The following is a 25,845-nucleotide window of genomic DNA, read 5'->3' as shown; positions in this document are numbered from 1 at the left end:
TTTGAAACATGTAGAAAATAAGTAAAAAATATTCCAATGAATGAAACATACCAAATGTCAGTAATAAGCAAGACACAATCCTTTGGGGAAACTGTTAAAAAAAAATCCAGTCTGTATATGCAAATAGATCAAGGAAATGCAGTCTTTTTTTTTTCTTCTTTAAAAATCAATTTTTCCTAAAATATCACTCCACAAAACTGGAAGTGAAGGACTAAAAGGTGGGGGGGGGGGGGGTGAGAGTGGAACGAGCACACACCAGTAACACAAAAAGTAGAACTGTACAAACTTAAGCAGTTTATCATAGACTAGGATCAGATTCCAAGATACCAAAGGTTGGCTGAAGAAATCACCATTCTGTGGGAGCTAGGGTTTGTACTGCTGCCTGAAGATCGGTGAAGAGCAATTCACTGCCTTGGAGCAATGCCCCTTCCCACTCCAAATCCTGGTTTCTGCACCATGCCTCCACGGGGTGGGCCTCTCATCCCACCACCCAGCCCACCTCGAGGGCCTCCAGGTCCCCAAAGGTGGTTATCTCGGCGATCCCCTTCCCGGGCAGCTTGAGTCTTCTTTTCTTCCACATTCAGACGGACCTCACCTCTGAACATGATGGGCCTGTTGCTAAGCACCTTCTCAACAGGCTCAGAATCATCAAACACAATGAACCCAAAATTGGGTAATTTCCCACCGCTGTTAATACGCAGCTCCACCACATTCCCATAATTTTGAAAAAAATCTTTAAGCTCTGATTTGTCCACCTCATGAGGCAGGTTGCCGATAAAGAGTTGGTGACTGTCAGGGTGTCTCACGATTCTTCGGGGTTCAACGTCACCTTGCTCACCAGCCTCACAGACTGGTCTAGGTCTCCTCTGGGGAGGAACATTTATTCGCTGTTCTCGCACCCTTTGATCCCTCTGAGGCCTCTGCGGTGGAATGTGAGATTCAGGCTTAGACTCTGGACGAGGCTGTGAAGCTGGTACTTTAACAACATGAGGTGGTATCCCAGTAACTGGAACAGCTCCACTGGGTGGAAGGTTCTTACTGGTCACAGATGCCCATGAAAAGGTTCTCAAGTCCTCCTGCACTGTCTGGGCTATGTCTGCAGGTGCTGGAGAAGAACTCTTCTGAGCATCCTCAGGAACAGTTTCTTCCAATACTGGCTCAGACTTTTCCTCTTGGACTTCAGACACAGGTTCCTGCTCTGGCTCTGGTTCAGGATCAGGCTCTGGTTCAGCAACAAGTTCTTCTAAATGTTCTTCTAAGTCATTGCTGACAGTTTGATCATAGAAAGTTCCAGAATCATCAGGTACCACCTCAGGTGTCTGCTGTCTTTCTTCAGGTTCCTCTACTTCTTCAGATTCTTCCTGAGGCTCAGTGACAAAGCCACCAAAGACCTCATCTTGGTATCTGAAGATATCATTATGAACATAGAACTTATTTGCAACAGAGCCCTCAGGAGCAAGGACAAAGGTCTGCATGAATCTCCTCAAAGCCTGGACCACCACACCATCATTCAGGGTGGCATGAGCATCGACATGACGGATCTTAGTGTGGCAATTGGTGAAATTTTGTGACATCACTTTCCTATGGATTTCTTTCTGTCCATAGACCGCATCTGCTGGCTTTCCATTTGAATCCAATCCCCCATGGACATAAGAAGAGTTCTTTCCACAAAATCTGTGTAGCATGTCTAAGGCCTGGTTCAACAGTGTGTAATACTGTCTCACAAATTCCCACCCGACCAGCAGGGGACTAGGCTTCTCCATAACCATTGCTTTGGTCAATTCAACCTCATCGGGGCATTTCGGGAGTAAAGAAGAGACACACAAGTTGCTCCGCACAATGCCTGGCACACAGCGAGGGCTTGGAAAAAGGTTAGCTATTATCATCACTCAATATCCATGAACTCACTGCTCCCCCCTTACTCCCTGTAAAACCTAGGAGCAGCACTTCTGCTTCCCGAGTTGAGAAATTCTCAATGCACTTTCGTGTCCCCCACCCAAAGAAAAGCCTCCTCTGGTCTGGGTTAAGCTGGAGACCCCGCCAGGGGAGGAAGGACTCCGCGTGCGGGGGGGGGCAGGAGGGAAAAGCTACCGAGCGGGCTGCACGGGGCCCCAGGCCCCCGAGATCACCCTGGGGCCCAGGCCGCGGCTTGCTCTCGCCCGTTGTGGCCATTACAGTTTATTTTTTGAAACCATGGGACTGGATTACTTCTATAAAAAACATGGAGAGAGGGAAAATTTTGTCTCGAACACTATGTAGACATAAAAAAATCATGTATGCATTGAAAGATATCCACACTATGCTGTTTTACAAAAGGTTGAAGAACATTATCTACATGATATTGTTTAATTAAAAAAAAATGCATAGCAAACAGGTTCAATGAGTTTATTTACTTATTACTTACTACTTAATGGTGACTTTTACTTTAATCTACTTTATCATTTCTAATTAAAAACAAAACATTTTTTGAAAGCCCAGAACAAAAAAACCAAATCCTCTTCAAACAGATATTTTGCATATTTATGCTCTTCTGGCAAAGGATGATGGGCACATTACAGAGGCAACACCAATTAAGTACAAATAGTACAGGAAAAGCAAATTTTGAGGTGCCATTCTAATGTTCCCCTTGTACAAATAAATACCTAATCACAAAGATTCTAACAGTCTTACTGTAAATTAGACTTCCAATTATATATACTCTAATTAGACCATTACATAAAGTTAACTAAAAGCATTATATATGCAATATTGCAAGTGGGTAGCAAGTTCATAATTTTGTATATATAATCAATTATCCAACAACTTGTTACCCTGAGATAGAGTATACATACACTAAAATTTCCCTGGTCATAAGCAACTTTCCATAGAAGAGAGAAGATAGGGAAAGAAAACTCAAGTTTGACCTAAGGTGGTAACATTGGTTCTTATGCCGGTGGTTCTCAACTGGGGGAAATTTTGCCCCTAAGGGGACATCTGCCAATCTCTGGAGACATTTTTGGTTGTCACAACTGACATGCTACTGGCACCTAGAAGGTAGAGGCCAGGGATGCTCCTAAGCATCCTACAATTCACAGGACAGCCCCACAACAAAGGATTATCCAGCCCAAAGCACCAATTGTGCTGAGGCTGAGAAACTCTGCTCTATGCTGACTGGAATGTACTAAGCAACAGGTATAGATAGTACTTTAGCCAGGCGAGTTTCTTTTCAGAACCAGCCCAGTGATCACTGTGCTTGCTGCCTGGGCATTAAAGTTAAGACAGTCATGGGCTTCCCTGGTGGTACAGTGGTTAAGAATCCACCTGCCAATGCAGAGGACACGGGTTCAAGCCCTGGTCCAGGAAGATCCCACATGCCGCAGAGCAACTAAGCCCGTGAACCACAACTACTGAGCCCATGTGCCACAACTACTGAAGCCCGTGTGCCTAGAGCCCGTGCTCCACAACAAGAGAAGCCACTGCAATGAGAAGCCCGCACACTGCAAGGAAGAGTAGATCCCGCTCGCTGCAACTAGAGAAAGCCTGTGCGCAGCAACGAAGACCCAACGTTGCCAAAAATAAATTTTAAAAAAACCCAAAAAAACAGTCATTCAAATGCAAAGGTATAAAGTAACTAAAGCACAGTTAAAATGTAAATTTTTATATCAAATGTTAATATCAAAATTATACATTTTCTTAATTGCTAAAGTATAACAGCTATCAACAACCTGACCTCATAATAAAAAATACATATATTTAAGAACTATAAAGTCAGCTTATACTAATCATTGGGATTTTTAAATTAAAAACACTTTATTGAGCACTCATAACGTGTCACATACTGTTCTATGCACTTTATGCGTGTTAATAATTTAATCCTCATTACAACTTTATGAGATATATACTATTATTATTCCATTAGGAAACTAAGGTAGGGAGGTAAATAACTCACTCAAGATCACACAGCTGGGCTATGACTAAGCCAGGATTAAAACCCAAACCTACTTGGCCTCTCAAACCTACACTCTTCAATTGTACACCGTGCTGTCAATTTACACTGCCTAAATATGATTTCTTGAATAATGAGGTGATACCATTCACTGAATTAAACTGTTAACTTCGCTGTCAATGACCCTCTTAGATAATAAACAACTCAAAATTAAAATGTCCCATAGGCATAATTCAAACAAGATTAAACCACAATTACAACACAACACAGGCGCTTTGAAAGGCACTTTTGTTGGTCATGCATGTACCTCAGGATCATCCGTGTAATCAAACATTCTGAAGATGACCCTTGGCATCGGGTACACCGAATCTTCAGTGTGAGGAGGTGGTGTGAAAGGAGGCAGGTTGTGCTGCAGTGCTTCACACAGGATGCTGTCAAAGGCAAGATAAGGTCTTAGGATGTGCCGCTCCTGCCAGCGATCCTTTTTCAATTTCTGAATCTGGGCCCAGAGGCAATCTAAATACTAAAGACAGATTAATTTTTAACAATTAATAGATATTTGGAGGCTAGATGAAATAACATTTTGACTAGACAAAACCAAAAATCTACTGCCTTCTAAAATACAGGATACAAAAGCAAGCTAACTTCCAATTAAATACAGTACTAAGGAATACTGCGAAGTTTCTGTTTTTGTTTTACTTATTTTATAAAGTCTGTCTGGGGCTGATACCTCTTATTTTTTCAAATTGGGCACTTAAATAAAAAATACATCAACTCTATGATATCTGGAATCCCAAAGAATAGGGAATGTTTTGATGACATTCTAACATTTATTAAAAATCCACTATATGCCTAGGACTATGAGGAGCTGAACCCCTGATATGAAATGTGAAAACCCAGCTGAGGTATACAAATGGGATGATTTGAATATGTCACAGAGATAAGAATCTACTCTGTGCTTGTATCACAAGAGACTGAAATCAATTTACCTCTTCTTGTGGATGCGGTTTCTCCGCAGTCCATACTTGTAACATGGGCACATGAGTCTTCTGGCGTCTTCTAAAGGTAAGAATGAAAATCTACATTTAGGTTCTTAAAACATGAAAAGATATTCAGTTGCTTTCATAATTAATAAAATGCAAATTAAGGGAGTGAAACATTTTAACCTATCAGATTGGCAGATATTAGAATCTTTGATAATGTATTGCATTGCCAAAATGTAGGCAAATACACGGTTTCAAAAACATCACTGGAAGAGGGCTAACTGATATAATCTCTTTAGACGACATATGGAAGAGTATAATCTCTTTGGAAGGCAATCTGACTAACTATCAAAATTAAAATTGTTAAAGACACTTCAACCCAGCAATGCCATTTCTAAGAACTCACATCACCCCAAAACATATTTGTACATGCCACCCCAAAACATATTTGTACGTGCACATAAAGACGTATGTACAAGGATATTCACTGAAACACTGTTTAAAATAGCCAAAGACTTGCAATAGCCTCAATGTCTACCAACAGGAGACTAGTTAAAGGAATTATGGTACATTAAAAGACTGGACTACCATACAGCTGTTAAAAGGAATGAGGTAGAGCTAAATATCTTATGCAACGAATCCAAACTATATTAAGAGGGGAAAAAAAGCAAGTGTGTATAGAAGAACAATGTGTATACTGGACTATCATTTGTATAAAAAGGGGGAATGACATTCAAATGTTAGCATATTCATACTCTTACTTTCATTCTTTTGCAAACATCTATATATTATTAAAAAACAGTACAACTTTTAAAAAATATAAAACATTTGAAAAATCATTGAAAGGTACCTTAGTGTAATGAGAAAGCAGATTTTTATCTTTAGACTTCCTTTAGCTTTATTGTAACTAAGTAGATATTAACAATATCCAAAGAATTACCTATTAATAGAAAATGAAACTTATAACAAAATTCTTCTGAAAAAACTTAAGGGGACACAAAATCATTACCAAGCTGCTGTTCCCTTACTTAAGATAGCTTTCAGTGTTGGCAAAGATTCGGTCCATCTCTGCATCTTTCTTTTCGTACAACTCCTTTCCAACCCAGGGCAAAGATGATAGAAATGCATACACGTACCAATCCCGGCGCACCTGAAGAATTTTTTTTAAAAAAGGTACATTTAAAATAGGTGCTAGTGAATTTTCATTCATATTATATTTATTCCTGAATGAAATCCTATGGATGCAATTCAGTAGGACTTAACAAAGACATTTGGCTCATTTAGAGCATTTTTAGATATATTAGCTTTAATCTTACTAGACAGAATCATTTAACTAATGTACAGATGTCACAAGAACTCACCATTATACCAGTTGACTTAACTGTTAGACATTAAGAATTTACAATGTGATAAATCTACTGTTAATCTTCTGTTTTTATTACTAAAGGGTTACTAGTGAAAAATTCCTGGTACTATATGGACGAGATTCAGCACAAGGGGTTTTCTTACCTGAGGCACATCTTCTTCCTGAGTTACACTTACAAAATTTTCAAACATAGCAACCATTGATGGGGCAGCAATGACGTGACAATTCACAAGATCAGATAAAAAACGGACCTGGTGGGGAGAACAATTTCTATGAAATCTAAATGTCCTTTATAATAATTATAAAACAAGCAATTCTGTAATGTTTGAAACCACAGTTCTGAAAAACTACAGCCCAAGGACCAAATCTAGCCCACTGCCTGTTTTGTTTTTTGTTTGTTTGATTTTTTTGTTTTTTTTGCGGTATGCAGGCCTCTCACTGTTGTGGCCTCTCCTGTTGCGGAGCACAGGCTCCAGACGTGCAGGCTCAGCGGCCATGGCTCACGGGCCCAGCTGCTCCGTGGCATGTGGGATCTATCCGGACTGGGGCACGAACCCGTGTCCCCTGCATCGGCAGGCGGACTCTCAACCACTGCGCCACCAGGGAAGCCCCCACTGTCTGTTTTTTAAGCAGTTTGAAAACTAAGAATGGTTTTTAAATATTTAAATGCTTGAAAAAAACCCAAAAGAATATTTTGATTCATACAAATTATATGAAATTACATTTCATTGTCCACAAATCGACTTTTACACAGCCATGCTTATTTGTTTACATATTGTCTGTGGCTGCTTTTGTGCTATAACAGCAGAGCTGAATAGTTGTGACAGAGACAGTAGGAAGGACAGGAATCTGCATTTATAGCTTTACATTTATACTAAACTAAGAACCTAAACTCTAATATTCTAGCTATTACAACCAATAATCTTCTTTTCTGTTTGGCTGTGAAAAAATTTTCACTGGACCACAGAAATGGAAATTTATGAACAGATATTTATTGGGTGCCCTTTGTGTGCCACTGCTGAGCACTATTAAAGTCTCTCTCACATGGGAGCTCACAGACTAGTGGGACAAGCACAATCTCAACCCAGATGGATAAATCCTATACTAAAAGATAAATAAAGTGTTCTAGAAATAGGGACAAAGGGAGTAAGGGGAAACATCATATAGGAGGTAACAATCGGGCTAGATCATAAAGGATGAAAAAAGTAGTCCTCACGTGGACAGCAAGGAGAGGCTTCTAGGCAGAAAGGTTCAAAAACAAGGTGTGTTCAGGGACCAGCAAGTAATTCAGATGGAGCTGGAGGGTATATGGGAGGCAAAGAGAAACAGACTGGGGCAACCATGAAGGATCAGACTTAATGGAATCTGAACTTAATAGTTTGATGAGTGTCCAAACTCTTTTGATTATGTACTCAGTAGAAAAGAATTTGATCACATACCTCAACACATAAATATTTACTTATATATAAGTTGGCCCACTGTCAATCTATGTGTTATGTATTAATAAGGCTTAATTCCATTTCCATTTAAGGTAAGTAAGAGTTCGGATATTTACTTCCTGCATCATCTTGTGCACCAGGCTTTGAAGACTATCCACTGTAGAAAATGGGAAGGAACTGAGGTTTTTAACCTGTAACCAACATGAACAGAGCCTAGTTACAGAAGACCATTCTGGTGCCACTACAGAAGATAAAGTGAAAGGCAGAGAATCTGGATGCAAAAAGAGCTGTTAAGACATTACGAGGAAGGCATGAACTACACTAGAGGCCCTGGAGACAAGGAGAAGGGACAGACTGGAGAGAAATTTAGGAGGTAGGACAGACAGGGCTTGGAGACTGCTTAGAGTATGAGAGGGCAAAGGCAAGACAAAAATTAATGCTCAGGTTTCTGGACGGGCTATCCAGTAAATAGCAACCACTTGTGTGGGTTGGACTGAGGGTACAGAAAAGGAGGTATAAAGAATGCATTAATTCAGGGACTTCCAGGCAAGATAACTTAGGGCTATCCAGGTAGTATTTGGACCAAAGGTCTGGAGCTCAGGAGAATGGCTGAAGCAGGAGATACAGATTAGAGTTGGTAGGGGGGAAGGTCATCAAAATAAAGGTAGTTTATGAAGCTATGAGAGAGAATGAGAATGCTTCAGCAGAGAATGTTTGGAAAAAAGTGAAGTGAGGACAGAATCCTGGGAAACACAAAAATTTAAGGCAAAGGAAGGTTACCCAGTAAAAGGAGACTGAGGAATAGAAGGTAGGTGGCAGCAGGAGGTCCTGAAAAGAGTGGTACTGCAGAAACCAAGTAGTGTAAAGCATCCCATGTTACAGGGAGGTCAACTAGGATTGAGTTAACAGAAGCCACTGGACTCGGTAATGAGCTCTGCATCTTTAATAAGAATGGTTTCGGTACTTCCCTGTTGGCGCAGTGGTTAAAAATCCACCTGCCAATGCAGGAGACACGGGTTCGATCCCAGGTCCAGGAAGATCCCACAAGCCGCAAGCAACTAAGCCTGTGCACCGCAACTACTGAGCCTGCGCTCTAGAGCCTGTGAGCCACACTACTGAAGCCTGTGCACCTAGATCCTGTGGTCCGCAACAAGAGAAGTCACCGCAATGATAAGTCCATGCACTACAACAAAGAGTAGCCCCTGCTCACTGCAACTAGAGAGAGCCCACATGCAGCAAAGAAGACCCAACGCAGCCAAAAATAAATAAATAAAATAAATTAATTTTTTTAAAAAAAGAATGGTTCCAAAAGAGCAGCTGTTGTGGTGAGTGGGGAACTGTATTTCAAGAGAAAAGATAAATTATTTGGTTGTAGCTCACCTCTCCCCTTCATCCCAACACTAAGTCATAACATACCAAAAAACAAATACAAAAAATGTTTAACAAAGATCTAGAAGAACTAAAGAACAAACAAACAGAGATGAACAATACAATAACTGAAATGAAAAATACACTAGAAGGAATCAATAACAGAATAACGGAGGCAGAAGAATGAATAAGTGAGCTGGAAGATAAAACAGTGGAAATAACTGCTGAGGAGCAGAATAAAGAAAGAAGAATGAAAAGAATTGAAGACAATCTCAGAGACCTCTGGGACAACACTAAATACACCAACATTCAAATTATAGGGGTCTCAGAAGAAGAGAAAAAGAAAGGGTCTGAGAAAATATCTGAAGAGATTACAGGGGAAAACTTCCCTAACATGGGAAAGGAAATAGTCACCCAAGTCCAGGAAGCACAGAGAGTCCCATACAGGATAAACCCTAGGAAAAACACACCAAGACACATATTAATCACTAACAAAATTTAAATTCAAAGAAAAAGTATTAAGAGCAGCAAAGGAAAAACAAAAAATAACATACAAAGGAATCCCCATAAGGTTATCAGCTGATTTTTCAGTGGAAACTCTGCAGGCCAAAAGGGAGTAGCAGGATACACTTAAAGTGATGAAAGAGAAAAACTGTACAACCAAGATTACTCTACCCAGCAAGGATCTCATTCAGATTTGATGGAGAAGTCAAAAGCTTTTCAGACAAACAAAAGCTAAGAGAATTCAGCACCACCAAACCAGCTTTACAACAAATGCTAAAGTAACTTCTCTAAGCGGGAAACACAAGAGAAGAAAAAGACCCACGAAAACAAACCCCAAACCATTAAGAAAATGGTAATAGGAACATACATATCGACAATAAACTTGAATGCACATGGATTAAACACCCCAACCAAAAGACACAGACTGGCTGAATGGATACAAAAACAAGACCCATATATATGCTGTCTACAAGAGACCCACTTCAGACCTAGGGACATATACAGACTGAAAGTGAAGGGATCGAAAAAGATATTCCATGCAAATGGAAATCAAAAGAAAGCTGGAATAGCAATACACGTATCAGATAAGATAGACTTTAAAATAAAGACTGCTACAACAGATAAGGAGGGACACTACATAATGGTCAAAGGATCAATCCAAGAAGATGATATAACAATTATAAATGTTTATGTACCCAACAGAGGAGCACCTCAATACATAAGGCAAATGCTAACAACCATGAAAGGAGAAATCGACAGTAACACAATAATAGTAGGGGACTTAAACACCCCAGTTATACCAATGGACAGATCATCCAAATAGAAAATAAGGAAACACAAGCTTTAAATGACACAATAGACCAGATAGATCTAATTGGTATTTATAGAACATTCCACCCGAAAGTGGCAGAATACACTTTCTTCTCAAATGCACATGGAACATTCTCCAGGAAAGATCACATCTTGGTTCACAAATCAAGCCTTGGAAAACTTAAGCAAACTGAAATCCTACCAAGCATCTTTTCTGACCACAGCACTATGAGACTGGAAATCAATTACAGGAAAAAAACTGTAAAAAACACAAATACATGGAGGCTAAACAGTGGTCTACTAAATAACCAAGAGATCACTGAAGAAATCAAAGAAGAAATAAAAAAATACATAGAAACAAATGACAACGAAAACATGACAACCCAAAACCTATGGGATGCAGCAAAAGCAGTTCTAAGAGGGAAGTTTATAGCAATTCAATCTCACCTCAAGAAACAAGAAAAATATCAAATAAACATCTAACTCTACACTTAAAACAACTAGAGAAAGAGGAACAAAGAAAACCCAAAGTCAGTAGAAGGAAAGAAATCATAAAGATCAGAGCAGAAATAAATGAAATAGAAATGAAGAAAACAATACCAAGATCAATGTAACTAAAAGCTGGTTCTTTGAGAAGATAAACAAAGTTGATAAACCCTTAGCCAGACTAATCAAGAAAAAAAGGGAGAGGACGCAATTCAATAAAATTAGAAATGAAAAAGGAGAAATCACAACTGACACTGCAGACATACAAAGGATTATAAGAGACTACTACAAAAAACTATATGCCAATAAAATGGACAACCATGAAGAAATGGACAAACTCTTGGAAAGGTGCAATTTTCCAAGACTGAACCAGGAAGAAGTAGAAAATATAAATAGATCTATCACAAGTAATGAAATTGAAACCATAATTAAAAATCTTCCAACAAACAAAAATCCAGAACCAGATGGCTTCACAGGCGAATTCTATCAAACATTTAGAGAAGAGCTAACACCAATCCTTCTCAAACTCTTCCAAAACATTGCAGAGGGAGAATCACTCCCAAATTCATTCTACGAAGCCACCATCACCGATACCAAAACCAGAAAAAGAGATCACAAAAAAGAAAATTATAGACCAATTATCACTGATGAACATAGATACAAAAATCCTGAACAAAATACTAGCAAACAGAATCCAACAGCACATTAAAAGGATCACCATGATCAAGTGGGATTTATCCCAGGGATGCAAGGATCCTTCAATATATGCACATCAATCAATGTGATACACCACATTAAAAAATTAATAAAAACCATATGATCATCTCAATAGATGCAGAAAAAGCTTTTGACAAAATTCTACACCCATTTATGATAAAAACTCTCCAGAAAATGGGCACAGAGGGAACCTACCTCAACATAAAAAAGGCCATATAAGACAAACCCACAGCAAGCATCATACTCAATGGTGAAAAACTGAAAGCATTTCCACTAAGATCAGGAACAAGACAAGGATGTCCACTCTTGCCACTCTTATTCAACATAGTTTTGGAAGTCCTAGCCACAACAATCAGAGAAGAAAAAGAAATAAAAGGAATACAAATTGGAAAAGAAGAAGTAAAACTGCCACTGTTTGCTGATGACATGATACTATACATAGAAAATCCTAAAGATGCCACCAGAAAACTAATCAATGAATTTGGTAAGGTTGCAGGATACAAAATCAATGCACAAACATACAATGGAGAAAAGACAGCCTTTTCAATAAGTGGTGCTGGGAAAACTGGACAGCTACATGTAAAAGAATGAAATTAGAACACTACCTAACACCATACACAAAAATAAACTCCAAATGGATTAAAGAGTTAAATGTTAAGACCAGACACTATAAAACTTTTAGAGGAAAACATAGGAAAAACACTCAAACATAAACCACAGCAAGATCTTTTTTGACCCACCTCCTAGAGTAACAGAAATAAAAACAAAAATAAACAAATGGGATTTAATTAAACTTAAAAGCTTTTGCACAGCAAAGGAAACCATAAACAAGACAAAAAGACAACCCTCAGAATGGGAGAAAATATTTGCAAATGAAACAAAGGATTAATCTCCAAAATATACAAACAGCTCATGGAGCTCAATCAAAAAAACAAACAATCCAGTTAAAAATTGGGCAGAAGACCTAAATAGACATTTCACCAAGGAAGACATACAGATAGCCAAGAGGCAAATAAAAAGATGCTCAACATCACTAATTATTAGAGAAATGCAAATCAAAACTACAATGAGGTATCACCTCACGCCAGTCAGAATGGCCATTATCAAAAAAGCTAGAAACAATAAATGCTGGAAAAGGTATGGTGAAAAGGGAACCCTTCTACACTGTTGGTGGGAATGTAAATTGATACAACCACTATGGAAAACAGTATGGAGGTTCCTTAAAAAACTAAAAATAGAACTACCATATGACCCAGCAATCCCATTACTCAGCATATACCCTGAGAAAACCATAATTCAGAAAGAGACATGCACCACAATGTTTACTGCAGCACTATTTACGATAGCCAGGACATGGAACCAACCTAAGTGTCCACTGACAGATGAATGGATAAAGAAGATGTGGCACATATATACAGTGGAATATTACTCAGCCATAAAAGGAAACGAAATTGAGTTATTTGTAGTGAGGTGGATGGACCCAGTCTGTCATACAGAGTGAAGTAAGTCAGAAAGAGAAAAACAGATACCATATGCTAACGCATATATATGGAATCTAAAAAAAAAAAAAAAAAAAAAAAAAAAAAAAAGGTAGTGATGAACCTAGTTGCAGGGCAGGAATAAAGAGGTAGACATAGAGAATGGACTTGGTGACATGGGGTGGGTGGGCGAAGTGAGAGTAGCATCAACATATATACACTACCGAATGTAAAGCAGTTGGCTGGTGGGAAGCAGCAACATAGCATAGGGAGATGGGTTCGGCGCTTTGCGATGACCTAGAGGGGTGGGATACGGAGGATGGGAGGGAGGCTCAAGAGGGAGGGGATATGGGGACATGTGTATGCATATGGCTGATTCGCTTTGTTGTGCAACAGAAACTAACACGGTATTGTGAAGCAATTATACTCCAATAAAGATTAAAAAAAAAAAAGAATGGTTTCAAAAGAACAGCTGTTGTGGTGAGTGGGGAACTGTATTTCAAGAGAAAAAATAAATTATTTGGTTGTAGCTCACCTCTCCCCTTCATCCCAACACTAAGTCATAACATACCAAAAAGCTCCCCCAAAGCCAAAAAAACAAAAAACTTACCAAATATACAGCTTCATTATAATTGTTTGCTTTCAACGATTCTTTAAGTTGACGAATCATGGCTTCTACAAATTCTCCACCGAAGTTGTAATTCCTGGCATTTAGTAGTCCAACTAATGTTGTATAAATTGTCAACTTCTCAGGTAACAGACGTGCACTGATTTGAGAACCCAGCACAATAAGAAGATCCCAAAACAACAGCATTAAATTGCTGAATTTTATACTATATAAAATTTTAAATTGTTTTACTAACTTTAGAAAAGCATGACATTTAGCTATGTTTTTAAAACAATGTCAGAAAAGGCAAAAATATTGAGAAGAGTTGCAGACATGGCTCCCTCAATTTTTTCATTTTAATTCTAATTAGTTAATCCAAGAGTTAAGAAAGTAAAACACTCTAATTGTGAAATCAAACTAAAATAGATATAACTGACACTAAACCAGTTTTTCTTCCAATGTGCTTAGTGGAATTGAATAGCAGGTCTACAGAAAATGGTTTCCATGGTAAAATATCTGGCAATTGCTGAGTGAAACAAGGTTCTTTAATGCAGAATCATTAAGGGGGAGATGGAGCAATCAACATTGCTAAACTTAGCCGACCAAATGTCATGGGATCAGAATTTCACTTTGAGAAACACTATTCTAGTTGCTTAGAAAAAATTCAGAACTAAAACCAGTTCCTGTCAGTTAAATTGTTGAATTTTTAACATGGTACTCTGACAGAGTAAGATTTCTTTACATCCAGTTTGCTTACTCAAGTGTGTTAATTTTCATTAAAGTTATTTGAAAAGCAGAGAAGAGGATTACAATAATAAATCTTTGAAAAAAGCAAATGTTGATCCCTATTTTAGGCAGCCTTTAGAAATCAGCTCAAAGAAGAAAAGCAAATGGGAACTCCTGATTGTTCAGATTCTCTTATACTTTTTGCATTTTCCCAAGGTTCCTAGCAAAGAGTGTTAGGGACAATTTAGGTTTTAAAAAAATAACTGCATTAACAGTAACAATTCCTCCTCAACCCTCCCCTGCTTCAAAGTCATGGCTTCCATCAGAGTTTAAGCATAAATCTACTCTATTCTAATAAATGCTTTCAGAACAGAAGGAATCTACGGATAACTATAGCCAAATAACTTTTCTTAGTATTAAGTTTCTTAGTCTAAGGACATGTCTTCTTGAATATTAACTAGATTCCTTAAAAAAATTGTATCTGAAATTATTTGTACTTTATGAGATATTAAAGTGAAATCCACAGATAGCTTCAATTTGTGTGTACATTTTTAAATTTCAAAACTGGGCTGTAAGCAATTTAAAAAACCCATTATTTTAAAATAACTGAAATAACATTTTAAGGCACCTTTATAATGAAGACTCCTTTATCCAGAAGTCATAGATCCTCCTTTGCAAAGCATACAGTTTAGAGTGACCAATGTCCACCTGAGTGATGAGGAAGTCTGGATTGCTAATTCCACTGTTGGGAGAGACTGTTTCATGATTTCATGTGAGACTTTTCCCATTCTAATGTCCTTACAAATTAAATGCTGATACTCGTTCTAGCTAACCTAATTCAGAGAAAGATTATGCCTATTATATGTCATAGCTTCAAAAGTATCTTCAGCCTTCTAAGAAGGGCTATTGTTACTCAAGTGACTGGTTCTCAAACATGTTTGATACTACTGATTTAAAGTATAAATTAAACTCTATTATATATATTTAATTGTATGTGCTTAAAAGAAAATCGTGAATGTGAAGTTGTCTACTTTCTCACTTAAAAGTAGTCAACTCAAATGATTCTAAGGATACAAGAAACGAAACAAAGAAAATGCTCAATTTTCATCCTATTTATCGCTGAGTTCGCCAAAGGGCAAAAGGTCATTTCATTTGACAAATTCCCCACAGAATGAAAGGAGATGACATATGAAACATAAACACATCTTCTGAACATTCACAAGCATTTAAGAGTAGATAATACATTATCACCTGGATTCATAAATCTTTTGTATACATACACTGTACAAAGAAGTCTTAAGATCTTGCTCTTATAGTTAGGAAGATCAGCTTCCAAAACGCCAGCCAAGCCTTCTAGGTTGCTCTCCAAAGAGCAGGCACTCTGTAGAGGATAGCATATTAAATACCTGTCAAGTACTCAGCAATTAGTGCATTAAAATTTTCTAGGTGACGATAAAAAAGTTACACATAAGGCACTGACAGTTTAGTATAAATAAATTCAGGTTGTTACTATTCCTTAGAAAACCATGAAAAGAGAACGAATAAAATTAAAAAAGCAATCTAAGACAGCAAAACAAGTATTAGAAATGGGAGGACATTCTGGGCTCTATTCTACTTCTCTAACTAATTCACTTAACTGTATGACTGGGCAAATTACCTCACCTATCCAGAACTTCCTTGGTCTCCATTTTTTTTTTAATACATTAAAAAAAATTTTTTTAATTTATTTATTTAATTTATTTATTTTTGGCTGCATTGGGTCTTCATTGCTGTGCACAGGCTTCCTCTAGTTGTGGCCAGCGGGGACTATTCCTCGCCGTGGTGTGTGGGCGTCTCATTATGGTGGCCTCTCCTGTTGCGGAGCATGGGCTCTAGGTGCGCGGGCTTCAGTAGTTGTGGCTCACGGGCTCCAGAGGGCAGGCTAAGTAGCTGTGGCACACGGGCCCAGCTGCTCCACGGCATGTGGGATCTTCCCAGACCAGGGCTCGAACCCATGTCCCCTGCATTGGCAGGCAGATTCCCAACCACTGCGCCACCAGGGAAGCCCCTGGTCTTCATTTTTAAATTGAGTGGACTATTCCCTAAGGTCCCTTCTAAGACTCATATCCTGTGAAAATTACTAATAACATTTAACTCTCTGCATTCCAAGGCTTTTAATATGCATTTACTTCGGGATATAGATATATGGCAATACAAACTTTGCCCACAACTTAGATCATTGAGCTTGCAGATGCAGAAACTAATCAAGCACAGTTAACTACAACCCTAAGCCCATCACAGTCTCTGCTTATTTTGATCATACCTTTTCTCCTACTTTGCATATTAAAGATTCCAAATGATCTTCAGTTTCATTTGCATCAGAGGTCTTTCTTCTTTTGTGAGGCTGTCCCCCTGTTTCAACAATGTAAAAAAGTGAACATTACACGATGAATCTGTTATCAAAAACGTTAACTTTTTTAATGCTATAATCACTTTTGTACCAGAAGCCCTACTATTTACACACAGTAGAAGTGCTTAACTGACCCTCCACTTCTCAGACAAGGCTAGATCAACCAACAGTCTCCATACCCAGTGGCACCATAATAACTCCAGGAAGCATTATTTATGTTAAATTTTGTGATTATAGTGCCCCCATGAAGCAACGCAATGCAGCAGCCCTGTCCATTTCTATGGATAGGCAGCAAAGGTGCCCATAACATGCTAACCACTAGCAGTTGGAAGACTCCCTGTAACACTCATGTATGGCTACTCCCATTCTTTGAACTTGAGTTGTTTATTCATCCTTAGTCACTTGTTCCTGAAACCTGTCAGTGCCAGTAGTACTCATTATTTTAATAATGAAAATTATGTAAACTGATGAAATATGGGTGTAAAAACCAAGTTGAATGCTGTGGAAAGACTTGATTGGGGGGAAAAAAGTTTTTAAAAAAGAAAGGTATGAAGAGGAAAACTTCAAAAGATGGGAAAGGGAGCATAAAACATTAGGATTCCTCACTAGTTTTTACAAATGTCTGAGCTCTTAACTCTTCAATTAATGGTTTTGGTTCTACAGACCTTGCAGCACTAGGGTCTAGTTCATCCCAAACAATGAGAATTACAATCAGCAGACATACTCAAAGAAAAGTCCTGAGTACTAACTATATCAAACAATCAGTGGGGAAAAGGTATATGTTTTATGATTTCCTGCTTTAACCAGCTCTTGGTTCCGTACTTTACTGATCCTATTATGTTCAAAAACGGTGTCATTCAGAGTTGTGCAAACAAATAAAAACTACCATTCTGAAATCATCAGCAGTCTTCTCTCTGTCATTTTGGTCGCTAAAGAGTTCAATTTGAATGAAGCTGTGCTACAAATCATCCTTAAGCACTGGACTGTGTATTTTCGGTCTTGCTGTTAGTGATCTCTTACTACCAATATTTTGTTTAAAACCTCAACATACCCACCTTATATCCTTTTGTGGACTAACATAAAGCTGAAAAAATTTCAAATAAGGTGTTAAATATGGAACATGATGCTGTTGCTACACACAATGTTGGCTAGTCTCCCAGTATAATTCAATTTTTAACTTCCACCAATTAGATTATTAGGATGGCATGTGAACAAGGAAGCAATAATCTGTAACTGTGTTGGAGATCTGTATTAATAATGAAAATCTGCAGATATAGGATTACTCAGTAGCAAGTTATATTTTTAATCTTCTCCAGACTTGTACAGCCAAAGGAACTGAACCATTTTTACAGAGTTCATAATTACTTACTTGCCACTGGAACATTTGGCTTGAAAAATACAATGATTTTCATAAAACACAGCACTTGGCTATTCTAAGCTTGGGGTGTTAAAAATTTTTCCAATGTCTGAAATGATCTTCAGGTACTTACCACCTGAACTCAAGGTGAATAAAACTGATCTATTACTTTCTAGATAGGGCCAAACAAAGTATTATAAAAGGCCACAGGGCAAAGCACTGTGTGCTTTGACCCCCCCCCCAGCCCCTTAGTTATCATTAGGATCTGGTTTAAATAACCACTGAATTTTGAAGGGATAGTTTTGAAGGGATAATGCCATAAAAAATATAATACACATGCAGCATGACAGCTGTGATGTATTCCTGGAGATATGTGTCCGTGTAAAGTTGTGGACATGTGTGGTATTGTGGGATCAGTGACCTTGATTCTCAAATATACATTAAACTGAAGTCACAGGATCTCTATAAAGGTTCCACCACCCCAAGAGCCAAATTCGACACAAAGGACTTCTATTTCCAGGATTCATTCATTGAAAAAAATGACATATTTGATGCGATGTTTATATAAGCTATCAGCCAGGACGTTAAAATAGCCTTCTCCAAAAGCAGTGGTTCTCAACTGGGTTGGATTTTTGTCCCCCAGGAGCCACTTGGCAATCTCTGGAGACATTTTTAGTTGTCACAACTCTGTCATCCAGTGGGCAGGGGCCAGAGATTCTACTAAACATACCACATTGCACAGGACAACTCCCAACAACAAAGAATAATCCAGCCCAAAATGGCAACAGTGCTGATGTTGAGAAACTCTGTTCTAGAAAGCAGAATATACTAAATGTTCTTCAGAACCAGATTCTGATAAGGCTGGGAGAATGCAGATGCTAAAAAACTAGCTGAATGAGAGCAGTTTTTTTTTTTTTAAACTTTAACCATTGTTCCTTTCTTTCTGGCCCATCTACTATGCCAAAACCCTTTATCCCACATCCCACCTCCACACCCTCTCTAAATTAACCATCCAGCTGGCTTGTTCTCAAATCAGTTTAGAATTATACCCCAGTCTTTAAAGCAACCCTCCTAGGCCCTCTTGTAAGACTGAAAAGAAGAAAATACTGCTGTGGGGAGAGAAGGTAGGATTTCTGAAGAAAAACTAGAAAATACAGTATACAGTCCTATCTCTGAAGTGTAACTCTTCTTTTCTCTTCTTCTTCTCATTTTTACTATGCTTGGAGAATGAGAAGAGGCAGAAAGTATTAAGAAGTAAGAGATGCCCCACACTCACCTGATATTGGAGAGAATATAAAGAGGGGTGGGAGGGGGACGTACAGACACAATGTGAACTCATGCACAGTAACAGGATACTGAACTCAAGAGAATGTGGGCAAGAGCATGGGGAAGTAGAATAAAGCACTTTAAAGAAGAATAAAATTTTGGGAATGAGCTGTTTTCACCTACCCTCAAGAAAGCATATCTAAGGTAGCTCCCAAAACAACAACAGATTTTATATTAACATGTTAACTAAGTAGAAGTTTTACAATGTAAATTAAAGCTATACATTAGCACTTCATTCTGACACCTTGGCTAGAAGAGAGAAGCAAGTCTCTATTAAAACCCATCAGAAAGGGACTTCCCTGGTGGCACAGTGGTTAAGAATCCACCTGCCAATGCAGGGGACACGGGTTCGATCCCTGATCTGGGAAGATTGCAACTAAGCCTGTGTGCCACAATTACTGAGCCTGCACGCTAGACCCCACGAGCCACAACTACTGAGCCCTTGTGCCACAACTACTGAAGCCTGTGCGCCTAGAGCCTGTGCTCTGCAACAAGAGAAGTCCGTGCACCGCAGCTAGAAAAAGCCCATGCTCAGCAACTAAGATCCAATGCAGCCAAATAAAAACGCCATCAGAACAAAAAAGCCATCAGAAAGAATCTTAATACACCAAATAATTTTTCGCCTGTAAGGTGATCCTTATTCTATATGGATACACTGTACTACACATCTTATATCCTTATTTAGAATTATATGTACTATAAAAAATTTTAGACCCACAAAGTGGAAACAAAAACCAACTCTGTAAAAGAGAAAGTAACAAAAACAAGGGAAAGGGGAAAAGTAAAGCACCTCGATCCTGCAGATTTAAAGAAGTAACCATCACTTCTGAAACAAACTATACTTTTTGTCAGAATTACAAATCCCTTCACTTCTATTCGTTTTTGTTTTGTTTTGTTTTTTCTTTTTTTTTGTTTTTTTGTGGTACGCGGGTCTCCCACTGTTGTGGCCTCTCCCGTTGCGGAGCACAGGCTCCGGACGCGCAGGCTCAGCGGCCATGGCTCACAGGCCCAGCTGCTCCGCGGCATGTGGGATCTTCCCGTACCGAGGCATGAACCTGCGTCCCCTGCATTGGTAGGCGGATTCTCAACCACTGCACCACCAGGGAAGCCCCTTCTATTCATTTTATTTTCTATAGTTAGGTAAAAGAACAGTCACCACCTAAAAGGTAAGGACCTAATTCTAAGTAGCTTAAAAGGGACTAATATGGGGTTTTGGCCAAGATTATGGACAATCTAAAAACTTCTTTAAAAGAACAAAGCAATATATTGAACATCTATTGTATGTATATCCAAAATAACTGAAAAGCTTCAGAGACATTCTTAAAAAGCGTCTAAGAAATGAGTTAGATTTAGCACTGGACCAGTATCCATACACATTAATTTCCATTTAGGACTTTCCTTTCCTTGTCTATAAATCCATCTCTAGGTGAACTTCATTGGTATAGCTTCCGGAACTTATCTCCTTGGATCAAGGACACTCTAGTCTCAGCACAGAGATACAATTTTAAAATTGCCCTCTGTGAGCTGATCCTCTTTTCTCCTACAACTCTCCCCCTCACTCACTCTGCTACAGCAACACTGGCCTCCTTGCTGTTTCAGGATGATAGGAATACTCTCGCCTTAAAGCCTTTGCACTTCAGGCTCCATTTGCTTAGACTACTGCATTTCCCCCACACTGCCATCTGGTTTGCCCCCTCACCTCCTGCAGGTCTTTGATCAGATGCGATTCTCAGTGAGGCCTTCCCTGACCAACCAATACAAAATGGCAACTCCTCCCCGACAGCAGCCTCTACTCTCTTTACCCAGTTTTCTTTTTCTCCATAGCACTTAACACCATATGATACACTATATTTACTTGATTGTTGTCTGCCTGTAAAAGGGCATCTTTATATTGTCCACTGCTGTACTGTCAGTAGTTAGAACTGTGCCTGGCACTGTTAAATATTTGTTGAATAAATTATTATATCTAGTCAAGCCATATGAAAAGCCATGGTAGTCAGTGACTGATAAGAGCTGACAATAATCCAGAAATGCTCAGATGCATCTATTTAATACAACAATAATAATTCAGCCTATTTTAAAATAGCTTTCTGCAGTATTTAAGCTTCCAATATTTCTGATTTTTAAAAAAATTAGTAGATGCTTAACCAAAAGAAAAGTATCTAAAATATTTGATTCAGATCACCATTTAGGATAAACCCTAGTTGTTCATTACCCAAACTTCTGCAATTTACAAAAGTTCCAGACTTGGTGTAGTATCTAAGAGGCACTATAAACTGCCCCTCGACTACTATATTATTCATAGTAAACTCTGGTTAATTAACTCCTTATTTTGTTTTCTTTACGTATTTATTCTGAGGTTCCTGCAGCAAGACCCGAATGGACAGTGATTTAGCTGCCAGAAGCTAACTCCTAAGAAAGTTATGCCAGCATCCCAATAACCAAAGCCAAAGTTGTTTTCCTACATATTCACACCCAATTTCTCCAGGCTGCCCCTTGGAAACATTTTCTCTCCCTTTAGGGATGCCCTAGAAGAGAGAAGAAGAAGAGTAGAGAAAGCATGAGAAGAGCAAAGAAAATGGGAAGAACTTTAAAAGCCTCAACTTCTCCAAACCCCAAGTGATGACTTCTAGGAGATTAAGTTTTTAATTAATCAAAGGCAAAGCACCTGAAAACTATTTTCTGTGCCCTGTATGTACATTATACAAAGAAGCCTCCTGTGTTTAAAAAAAAAAAAAAAAAATCAAAGCATGCAGCATAGTAATACCTGTGTAGTGACAAGAACCTTGGACTTGCTTTCCAGGGTATTCCAGGTATTACTGGTGCCTGGGCACTGCTAATGGTGTCTCCATGTTAATTACACTAAAATTTTAGACCCTTAAGTGTCAGATGAGAAGGCTGAACTAGAATATATCCTCTCAAGCCATGCCCTAGCAGAAATCTGATATTTCACTGTTAAAACTAAATTAGTGGGATTCTACTCCTGCCCCAAAGTGCCCCAACATTCAAGGAGAGAAAAATGTTAGTGGAGAAAATTAATTCAAATGTTCTGTTCTGTACTTTTTCTTACATTGTCGACATCTGCTAATGTTTATCACCTCTTAAGCATTAACAGGTGATAAAATACACGCCATCATGAGCAATCAGTCACATGTGTTACCTCGTTTAATCCTCACAAAACCGAGAGGTATGTATCATTACTTCTATATTACAGACTAAGGTTTAAAGAGGTGATATAACCTGGGCAAGATCACAAAGTAAATGGCAGGGTCCAGCTTTGAACTTAAGCCCTCTGATTCCAAAGTCTGGCCTCTTAACCACTACACTACACTCTTTTCAAAGAACAATACCCTAAAATATTAATAACAGAATTACTGTTAGTTTTTCTTTTTTTGGATGTGTGTTCTTGACTGATTTTTGTAATGTAAGCACTTTTTCTATTTTTAACTAGCAAAATTATTCTTGGTTTTTATGATGGCAACTCCATGATCCCCACGAGCGCAACCATGCAAATGGAGATGAGAATTTAGATCTAAATCTCTACGAGCTCTCCAGTCTTCCAGCACTTTTTCTTACACGAGAGAAATATGCTTACGGCCAGTTCAAAATCTAACACAACAACCTACGTACATCTTTTTTTTTTTAGAGACCTCTTGGGTGTGGATAAGAAACCGATTTCTTTCCTTGCCGCTTCAAAAAAGGCAAAACGACGGATGACCGGTACAGGAGAGAGCTCAGATTGCGATTCATCAGGTCTCTCGTCTTCTGGGAGCCCTTTTTAGGTGCAGTTTGAGGGTCAAAACGAGACACGGGGATGAGTGGGTCCCTGTCACTATCCCTAAGAGGCGGCGGCACAGACACAGGTGTACTTCCCTGCTCGGCGGTGCTAAGGGCCAAATCTTGAAGAGTCCTTAGAGACCAGGGGTCCACCAGGCCGCTCCTCGGCCGACGACTGAAGGAGGCGGGGTGGGGAGAAGCAGGGGCTTTTCAGAAGTCGCCCGGCCACACTCTCGCTGTACCACCCGCTTCTCTCCGCGGCTCCCCGAACGCTCCCGGAGGGAAGGGCTTCCCATCCTTTCGCTCGAGACCCGAAGACCAAAGAAGCCAAAGCTCGACCCCTCCTGGGCGCGGCCTCGGCGGCCGAGCCCAAGGCACTCACCATCGTTCTCGTCGCTGTGCCGTCGCCGTGACATGCCGCACGCCGGTGCGCCGCCGAGCCGAAACGCCGGGCGGGAAGCGCGGCAGGAACCTTCGGGCAGCCGGCCGGCGAGAGGACAGCGGTGAGGCGCGCGGAGTGGCCGTCGCGCAGGCGCACTCGCTCGCGACGGCTCCCGGAAGCACAAGAGGGAGAGGTGGCCTGGTGGCTATGCGGGCTTGGATCCGCGAGGGCCGGCGTCTGGAAGCTCACCAGGCCGCGGGCGTCTGCTCCGCTCCCAACCGCCCTCTCGGGCTACCTCCGCCTCTCGGCTGCTTCCTTCGCCCGCCTTCCCTCGAAGTCTTTCCGGGGCCAGGCGGAGAGCACCGCCTTTTCAGCCAGCCCGAGCCCGTCGGCCGCGAGCCACGCCAGGCGGCCAATGGTCTAGGAAGGACGCTCTAGTCCCCGCCTCCACTTCAGACCCTCCCACGCCTGGGCCTCTCGGAGGTTTTCCCGGCGGCCCTTTCTCTAACGGCCTAGACTTCCGGAGTTAGGTGAGGTCCCCGGCGTTCCTTCCTACTTAAACACAGGCTGGGGCTGGAGGTGCGAGGGCAGTGAGCGGTGACAGTTGCTAGGCGGAGACCTTTCCGTGAAGAAAGATTTAAGAAAGGATCAGGATAGGCGGGTACGTGCTCATCCTTCTCCCACTTCCGGGCCTTTGCCGGCTTGGGAAAGCTGGGCGGAGAGATTGGGCCAGGCCCGGCGCGCGGGGTGGGGCCCGGGTGGGAGGCAGCGCCGCTCTAGCCGCCCCGGGGACAGAAAGACCCTCCCTAGTGTGAGCTTGCTACTCCGGGGCTACCCTCTGGCTGTCATCTGACCTCTCGCGCCTCCGAGTTGTTTAGGAAGGAACGGGTGATTGCTTTAGTAATATTTTCAGTAGTTATTGGATATCTCCATACGTGTATGTGAATATCTCCCGCCCTGACATCTCTGATGAGCACCACAGCTGCTTATCCAACTGCCTTGTCCATGGCCATCTGAAATTTCACACGTCTGAAATGGAACTTATGTCTCACTCTCCTGGCCTAACTTATTCCTCCTTCCGTCTTACCCATTTCAGTAAATGGCACCATCCATTCTATTGCTTAATCCAAAAATGTAGGTAGGATTGTTCCTATGGAACAATCTATCGGTAGACCCTGCCGACTCTACTTTCCGAACTGATCCAGAAGCAGATCACGTTATTCCTTTGTTTACAGCTTTCCGTGGCAAAAAAACTCCATAACCTCTCCTACAGGGTTCTACTCTCTCATCACTGTATTCCAACCCCTCTGACTTTCTTTCTGTACCTCCAGTAAGTCAAGCTCGTTCCCACTTGAGGAATGTATACTTATTATTTCCTTTGTCTTAATATCTCTGCTCCTAAGTCTGCATGGATGGCTCCTTGTCATTTCGGTCTCAGCTCAAACATCAGGCCCTTGGTGAAGGCTTCCCTGGCCACCCAATCACTCTTTATTTAATTTGACAAATATGTTATATTTATTGTGTGCCAGGCAGTGTTCTAGATGCTGAGGATGCAGAGGTGAACAAAGGAAACCCCCTGCTTTCTCAGTGCTGATGACCCATTCAGGAACCAGCAAACAGTGCAATCAGAGGTAGTGAGCAAAAGTGGGAGAAGATAATATTAGGGAGGTGGTGGAAGGGGCTTTGTAAGGACTTTGGACTTTTATCTTAGTACATTTAGAAGCCTTTGGAGGGCGATCTGACTTATTTTTTAATAGTTACGTCTGTGGCTTCTACAGGAGCAGGGCAGTTAGGCAACTGCAGTAATTCAGTCAAGAAATGATGGCTTGAATGAGGTTGGTAGTGAAGGTGGTGCAGTGTGGTCTGATGTCATTGTATTTCAAAAGCAGAATTGATAGACTTTTCAATAGTCTGAAAAAGTAAGGAGATGAGAATCCCAAAGTTTTTTTGTCTGAGTAACAGGAAGAACGGAATTGTTTACTGAGGTAAGGAAGACTGAGGAAGAGCAAGTTAAGAGTTTGGTTTTAACAGTTGCATTTGAACAGCCTCCTAGCCTTCCAGCTGAAGCCATCCAGTAGACATTGGTTATATGAATTTGGAGTTCAGGGGAGAGGCCTGGCCTGGAGATATAAATTTGGAGTCATCTAGCGTATAGTGTTCTAAACATAAAATTTCCTTTACGATTGTTTCCATTTTTAATTTTTT

At 40.1% G+C, this 25,845-nt stretch overlaps 1 protein-coding gene and 1 pseudogene across 1 annotated transcript in view; both read right to left on the bottom strand.

Moving 5' to 3' along the window:
- Positions 1-23,674, bottom strand: part of NCBP1 (nuclear cap binding protein subunit 1) — a 43,154-nt gene extending 19,480 nt beyond the window's left edge. Inside the window, exons 1-8 of the mRNA XM_065879134.1 lie at positions 23,641-23,674; positions 16,712-16,800; positions 15,690-15,790; positions 13,687-13,843; positions 6,418-6,525; positions 5,937-6,058; positions 4,915-4,984; positions 4,233-4,448 (exon numbers count right to left, since the gene is read on the bottom strand). Of these exons, the coding sequence (XP_065735206.1) occupies positions 4,233-4,448; positions 4,915-4,984; positions 5,937-6,058; positions 6,418-6,525; positions 13,687-13,843; positions 15,690-15,790; positions 16,712-16,800; positions 23,641-23,674 (897 nt within the window). The remainder of the gene's footprint in view (positions 1-4,232; positions 4,449-4,914; positions 4,985-5,936; positions 6,059-6,417; positions 6,526-13,686; positions 13,844-15,689; positions 15,791-16,711; positions 16,801-23,640) is intronic.
- Positions 405-1,769, bottom strand: LOC136124559 (ras GTPase-activating protein-binding protein 1 pseudogene; annotated as a pseudogene).
- Positions 23,675-25,845: the final 2,171 nt, after the last annotated feature.

Source organism: Phocoena phocoena, chromosome 6 (genome assembly GCF_963924675.1).
Source record: "Phocoena phocoena chromosome 6, mPhoPho1.1, whole genome shotgun sequence".
Lineage (NCBI taxonomy): Eukaryota > Metazoa > Chordata > Mammalia > Artiodactyla > Phocoenidae > Phocoena > Phocoena phocoena.
This window is presented reverse-complemented; position numbering and strand designations above follow the sequence as displayed.